This window comes from Strongyloides ratti, scaffold srae_chrx_scaffold0000002 (genome assembly GCF_001040885.1).
Source record: "Strongyloides ratti genome assembly S_ratti_ED321, scaffold srae_chrx_scaffold0000002".
Taxonomy (NCBI): domain Eukaryota; kingdom Metazoa; phylum Nematoda; class Chromadorea; order Rhabditida; family Strongyloididae; genus Strongyloides; species Strongyloides ratti.
The window spans coordinates 2,168,837-2,177,068 of NW_020171510.1; the positions used below are offsets into that span (position 1 = coordinate 2,168,837).

Here is an 8,232-nt window from a genome sequence, read left to right on the forward strand (position 1 = left end):
GTTGTTTTTTTTTTTAAATTTTTGTTTATTTAAATTCTAAATAAAAGTTTATTATTTGCTTATTTGTTTTTATTACTTTTTTTATAAGCTATTATTATATATGTACAAAATGAGATGAAAGTTTTTTTTTATAAAATTATTAAGTTCTACAATTTTTATATTAGAAGACTGCCTAATGTTTTTTCTACAAAAACAAAAATGACATATAGAAAATGTTAGAATTTATCTTTTTTTTTGTTTAACACATTTTTTTGATAATAAATATAATGAGTATGAATATATTTATTTAAATTTAAAAAGATTAAAATTGTGCAATAATAATGTTTAATATTTTGAGTTAAAAAAATTTCACTTCAATAAAATTAAAATAAACAAAAAACAAAAGAAAGATTAATTTTTTTAAATATACATATATATATTTGTTTTTTAAAACAGACTTTTATAATGAGACAGAAATTGTTGATAAAATAAAAAAAAAATAAATTATATATTGTAGTTATTTTTTTTTTCTAAATGTAAATAAAAGTTATTTTACGTATAAATATAAACCTAGCTTTTTGTTTATTATTAGGTATTAGCATTCGTGATAATAGGCTGATAATAATGAGCACCGCCCACCAACTTTAATATATAAATTGGAACATAAAAGATAGAAAACCAGTTAATACTTGGAAAATTCTCAAGAACAGAGTAGATGGTCGTAATGTTTATTTCATAATTTTTAGCATAATTATTCTTTTCTTTACTGTTTATAAAATTCTTTATGAAATAAATGTTTTAAATATAGAAATTGTGTTTTGTTTACAAACAGCAAACTACCTCCGAGAATAAAGGTAGTAGTACGGCAAAAGTCAAATATCCTCTCTGTGAAAATTCCAAAGCAGTAAAAATTTACAATATTCCAATTTTAAAGTTAAAAAGATTGAAATAGTACTTTTAAACTTCTTTTTTAAAATCTTTTTTCTTTTAATTATAGTATTTATTATTTACAAACTTTTTACAAGAAAAAATTCTCTCGTCTTAAAAAATAAAACATCTAAAAAAATTTATTTTTGTTATTTGTAATTTCAAAAAAATTAAAAATTTAATTACTGTTAATAAAAATTTTTGGTAAAAACATAAATATAAAATTGACGATAATGAAGAAAAATTTTACTCTAAAAATCATTTTTTTATCTTTTTAAGAATAAGTTAAATTTTCTTAATCACCGAAACATAAAAACTTTCTTTTTTAGAAAATTCTAACACTTTTTGAAGATATTGACTATCAATCTTTTAAAAATAAAACATATGTTGAATGTATTTCATTTTAAGATAAGTTAAAGCAACTTATAAAATTATTTTTGACTTTAAAAAATGTTAAAAAATTAATATTGATTAAATCTTTTAATGACAAATACTTACGATTTGTAGTAATTATATTTAAAATAATCTATGCTATAATTACCTAAATGTTAAAAAAAGTTAAGAATAAAGTGTAATTTATTCAAATAAATAATTATTTGATAAATAACATTATGATAATAATATTATATCAAAGAAAAAGTATATTTTTTAATTTTGGTACTTTTCAGTTTCGGTAGGGACAAAATTTAAATGATAATTCTTATCAAAAAAAGTGATAAATTTAATTCAAAGGTAATTGATATTTGATAATTAACTTGTCAGGAAAACAATGATGAAAGAATTAGATCAATTGATATAATAATCATCAAGATAATCAACTTTTTCTAACAGTCATTTTTTCACAAAATTTTTTTACAAAATTAAGTGTTTTTTTGCTGAAATAGAGATTTTTAATTTACTAGCGACCAAGAAAAAAGCCGTTGATTTTTTATGAAGCAAGAAACTAGTTTCGATCAAATTATGTAAGAAGAAACTAGAGATTCACTCACTTGAAGGTTAATCACAAGTACTCCTTTTTTGTGGATTCTGAGTCTGGAGCTCACACCTAGACTATTAAAAGAATATAGGAAAGTGCCAAATGGAGCAACAAGAAGCAGAAAGGTACTTCTAGAAATATGCTAGACAGTTTCCTTGCTGAATTCATGTGGAAGTAGAGAAATGAGCAAGAAAATCCTTTCATCCAAATTGTGCGAAATATAGCAACCTTCTGGTCGTCGGAAGAAAACACGTAAAAAAAATAGAAAATTAACAAAATTTAATAATTTTTTAATTATTATATATGTAAAAGAATCTCCTCTACTCGAAAAAAAATAAAATTTTTCAATTTTTTTGTGCTCTTTTTTTTGAACAAAATTTGTCCCTACCGAAACTGAAAAGTACTCAAAAATATTTTGAAACCTTATGACACAATATTTACAAGTTTTTTTGTATAATAAATGAAATATTAATATTTTATAAAACTGTTATATAGTTACAAGTAATAATAAAAAATGTTGTCACATTAAAATTTTTTTTTGAAAACATTTAAAATCATTATTTTATAATTTTATGTTAACTTAAATTTTAATTTTTTACTTAATAAATAATATTTTATTAAAATATACAATTATTTTTTTTGCATATACAAAAAAAATTATTAGAGGAAATTATTAAAAGAAATTATTAAATATATTATTATTGTAAATTTTCAATATTTTTCTTATTATTTTTTAATTTTTTAACATTATATATTTCTGAACCATCTGTGGAGGAATAAGTTTGTGTACAGGTAAAAGATTTAGGCGGACATTTTTTTCTATCTTCATTTGAATCTTCATCAATTAAAAGATTACAATTTTTACCAGCCGTCAAAAGTAAACTAAATATAATTGGTCTTGGTGTCCATGATACTTCTGCTTTTGTAACATTTATAAGTGTAAATTTTGTATTATTTTTTTCTTTTTTTTTTTCATTATATTTTTCAATACATCTTCTTCCTATACTATCTGAATGTGTTTGATCATTATAAGAAATAAATGTACGGTTTGTAGTAGTACTGTAAACTTTGATAATGTCAAAAAAGACAATTAATAAAATAGAAGATGTAGTTATGTATTTCATTTCGAAGTATGATGCAATTGATAATCCTTCTAATTTTATATAATTCATCTATATTTACAATTAAATATTTATGTTTGAAATAAAAGTCTATAATTTTTTTATTGTAACATAAAAAAGCGTTTATTTTTAATGTTTGAAATAAATTTAAATATATAAAATATTTTAATATTTTATAAATATTTGCTATTTTTCTATGATTACCAATTTATAAAATTTCAATTACTATTTTTAAAAAAAAATAATGGCAATTAATCGTATAAAGTGATTTTTTGATATATATGTTTAAAAATTAAATTTTTAAAATAATTTTTCTAATTAACATTATTATATTTTAATTTTGGTATGATCTAACTAAGCTTTTATTTTGTAATAAAACTGTATTTTTTGTTTAAAAAAATTTAGCCTGTTTTATTGTTATTTTCATGTATTTTTTATTAATATTATTATAATATTAAAAATAAGATATATCAAAAAGGATGTTTACCGCATATTATTTTATAAATTTTTACTTTATAGTTTAATTTTAAAGCCACTTAAGTAAAAAAATACAGTTTTTGATCTAACATCAATAATCAAATTCAGTAAGCAATGTTAATTTAAAAATTTACTCAACAAAAATACAAATTTTATATAAAAAAAGGTATAGTATATATTTTTTAAATATGTAAATTTAAATGTTTTTTATAGAAAATAAATATATTTATATCAGTTTAGTTGTTTGAAAAAAAATATTGTTGACAAAGGATTGCTTTATTATTCTGATCTTATTTGAAGATATTGACATAAAAAAAGATAAACAATATTTGAGAATATTAATTTCACGATTAATAAAACTTTTTTTATGACTTTTTGTAATATAAAAAATAAACATAGAATTTCATTTTTTTTAAAAAAAAAGTATTTAAATTTTTGATCAATTAGAATTCAATTCTACAAATTTTTACAGAAAAAAAAATTTGAAAATGAGAATATTAGAAAATTATTTTCTCTTTAAAATATTAAAAAATACATTAAAATTATTTATTTGAAGAAAAAGAATTCTTTAACTCTTTAGTAATATAAAGAGAGTTTTGAGTTGCTATAGTTATTTTTCCAACTTTTCAAAAACTTTTTTAAAATGAAAAATAATTGAATTACCTTTTTTATAATTATATAACTAGTACTTTTTTTATTTATTCTTGAGACAGGTTTAAATAAGAATTTTAAAATATTTTTTTTATGTGAAAAGATTATAGTTAATTATTTTCCATTTCAAGATCAAAAGAGAGTTAAATTAAGCGCAGCATTAAAATAATAATTAAAAAGTTTAAAATATATATGTAATTGTTTTTATCTAGTATGTGAGTATCTAGTAAACTATATTATAATCATTATATAAATAATTTTACCTGAGATGATAAAAAAATTTATATTTGTATTATTATCAAAGTGTGTTAAAATATTTACAAAAGTAAAGTTATTTTTATTTATGCTGATGTCATTCTTATTCTTAGAAAGAAAATAAAAATTATATTCCTTCATTTATTCCAAACAACACAAAAAAAATATCTCCAAAAACTTAGGGTTTATCTGATGGCTTAGTAATAAAAATTATAATAAAAAATAAACCTACAAATTAATATTAACTATTAGTTATTGTGACAATACACAATCTTAGAAAATATAAAAATAATGACAATTAATATAATCAGAAACAATATGAAAAAATTAACTCATAATCGCATTATATAATGCTACGAAAATTTTTCAATGATTATTATTAATCATTAAATTATAGTATTTTACTCAAATTTTATTTGTTAGAATTTTTAAAAGTATACTTAAATAATGTTTTATCAATTCTTTATTCCTAAATTATTTTTATTTTTTTTTATAAAAATCATTATTTTTCATATTATTACAAAAATTTTTTTTATAATTGTAAAAAATATATAAAATGTAAGTAATGAAATTAAAAAATATGATGATACAATAGTATATTTTATTAAAACTATAAAAGAAAAGATTTAGATAAGAATGTAAATTATTAAAAAAGAACATTTTTTATATATGTTCAGTATAATTACTGTAAAAGTCAACAAAGAAAAAAGTAGTGTTTTGTTTGATAAAACTTTAGAAATTATAAAATTACTAATTTTTATATAAAAAAATTGAATATATAATAAATGATTAAATTCATTAGCTATTTTTTTAGTATAGTAGAATTTTTAATTTATTAACTAAAGAAGTAAAAAATTTAATAATTATTTAAGAAAAATATTTTACAAAGTATGATGTAAGATAGTTTTTTTATTCAATTTTCTGTAAACCATAAGAAAGTGTTAAATTTTTTTTCATAAAAATACGACTTTTAGCATTATTATTAAATATGTTTATTAACATCTATATATAAAAGTAATTAAATAAATTTATATTTTATTATAAATTTCATATCTGAAACAAGAATTTGATTAAATAATCAATTGCAAAAAAGTTTATATAAATAAGAAATTTTTTTTTATCTATATCAGATTTAATAATTATTTTAAATTAATATCATACTAGTATTTACAATATAAATGTTTATTTCCTATCATTAAAAAAACATTTAAGAATTTATAAACAATTTATAATTTTATTTTGATTAACTTTTATTACTTTATTGTCATTAGAATGGAATGTCTGAAGTATCAATTCATTTAAAAAAAAGAAAATATTTCACTCATTCAGTCTATTTTTTTATTGTGCTTAATGTGCCTTTAAAATTAAAATTTAATTATACATTTATCTTAAGTGTTATAAAATAATATATCATTTGGAGCTTTTTTGGAAGTTTCACACAAATTCTCACCAAAATTGCATAGCTAAATGTTTAATAGTTTCTAGTATTTTTTAAAGAAAATTTATTTTTTAAAATTTAAAATTTTTACTAAAATATTTAATTAATAAAATTTCCTTATTTTGTTATTCAATCTAACAAAGATATCATTTACACTAAAAACATAACAAACCAGACTATAAGAAAAGTTAAGAAATATAAATATTGTCAAGGTTAAATTTTAAAAATCAGAAAATATCATTTTTAGTAATAATTTTTGCCTATACTCGAAATAAATAAAAATAATATAATATTGCTATATATGTATATTAGATTTTTTTTCTTTTATTAAAAAATTAAATTGAGAATAATGTTCAAACAATTTTAAACATTCAAATAGTATTGTAAATTTAACAAAAATAAATTTGATATAGAATTAAAATTTTTAATAAAATTTTTTATATTGTTAAATTATTTAAAATAAATATATTTTTTTACAATAATCTAGAAGTTAATAACAGTAATAACTGTATTAATATGTTTGATATCTTTCAATTTATTTATTTGAGACATTTTTATTATATTTGTATTGTAATATTTTAAGTGCTTGGTGTAGAATTATATCAACATAGAAAGATATAACTTATATATAAAAACTAAAATTATTTAAGTTTACTAACGTTTTATATTTTTATGTAACAAAAAATATTTTATAAACGTTAATATTTATTTTTAAAAATGATTTTGCAAAAAAAAATTTATAATATATACAGAATAAGATAGCGTACAGAAAAAATTAATAAAATTGTTGGTAGGTAAGCTTGAAAAAATACTTATCCGTAACTAACTTATTCCAAAATAATTATTTTTTAAACAGGCTTTATTTAACCTTTTATTAAACTTTATATTTATAATAAAATTTACAATCTCGACAAATTAAATGCTAACTAAATTATTAAAATTATATTACATATATTATTATATTTACTATCTTTCTTTTGAAAATTTAAGTACAAGAAAGCTATTAGTAATGTAGATGCTATATCAGTCTCACTCTAGTATAATGAAACTCTTAGAATTAAAGATACTAGTAATAAAAATTAATATTTAAAGTTAAATGAATGAAGAATATAATTGTGATTAAAATAAAATTTTATCAGAGACTTGTGTTTTTTGTAATATAAAAAAATTTTTACAAAACTGACTTAGAGGGTCAAAATATATATTAAATATTAAAAAGTTTCTATGTCTATTAATAAACAGAAGGTATGAAACAAAAGAGTTATAATATACCTAAAAAAGGTTACAATATATTACTATACATAAAAGATATTTTATCAAAATATATAGCAGTACTTTTTTTGATTAATAAAGTTATTAAATTTAACATCAAAATAGATTAAAAAAATATCTTTATATATTATTCAAATAATTTTTATTTTGACACATATATTTGGTATAAAATTTTTTTTTAATATTAAATATGACTTGAACCAAATTTTTCATTTATAAATATAATTTTTATGTAATCATATATTAAATATTTTTATTTAGTGATAAATTTTTAATATATTATTTATAATTAATTTTGGTAATTTTTAATTTTATCCCCAATATACTTTTAATATTTTTATATATTAATTTAATGATTATAAATTTCTTCTCCACATAAATTTAAATATTGGTAATTAATATTAACATTAAAAAAATATTTTTTTAGTGACAATAACTTATATTAATCATTTTGCATAAAAAACCAAACCAACATGAGAAACAAAATATATTTGATTTTTATATATAATTTTTTTTGTGATAGAAATTACATATTTTTTTAATTTTTAAGTAAATTAAAAAAGGATTTAATTTAGTTTCATGAATCTATCGAAAATAAATTCAAGTTTTTGGAATTTCTTAAAAGCATTAAATTGATTCAAAATATAAAGAAATGCTTAAAAAAATATAATTGTGGTATACGTTAAAAAAAATAGCGATGCACTGTTTAAAATTAAAAAAAAATGAGAATTTGATTTGAAACGTAGTTTTAAGAAATCAGAATTAAATTGAAAAATACGACAATATTTATTTATTAACGGAGACATAAGCAATCAGTTGTAAAGTTTATAAGAAGAAAATTGCAGCTAGATCTAAACTCAACCGTGGATTAGAACAGCCTACTAAGAGAGGCGTGCCTTTTTTTATAGAAAGGAAGATAGGAAAAAATGGATTCACTAAAGACATTTATAATCTATGTTTGTTAGGACGATGAATCATTGTGAAAGAGTGTTGAGACAATAGTAATGTTTCAGAAAAATGTGCAGAATGACAAAGGAATGTTTTATAAAGCTGTGTTACAGATAAGAGTTAAAAAACATTGATGAAAATATTAAAAAAGAAGTATTTGCAAAATTCTTATCATTTCTAATATCTAA

At 17.9% G+C, this 8,232-nt stretch overlaps 1 protein-coding gene across 1 annotated transcript; it reads right to left on the bottom strand.

The window, feature by feature from the left end:
- Positions 1 to 2,580: 2,580 nt before the first annotated feature.
- On the bottom strand, positions 2,581 to 3,054 carry SRAE_X000146200 (Hypothetical protein; the record flags this gene model as incomplete). Its single annotated transcript, XM_024649240.1, has 1 exon — positions 2,581 to 3,054. One exon carries the CDS (start codon positions 3,052 to 3,054, stop codon positions 2,581 to 2,583), a length of 474 nt encoding a protein of 157 aa, XP_024498927.1.
- Positions 3,055 to 8,232: the final 5,178 nt, after the last annotated feature.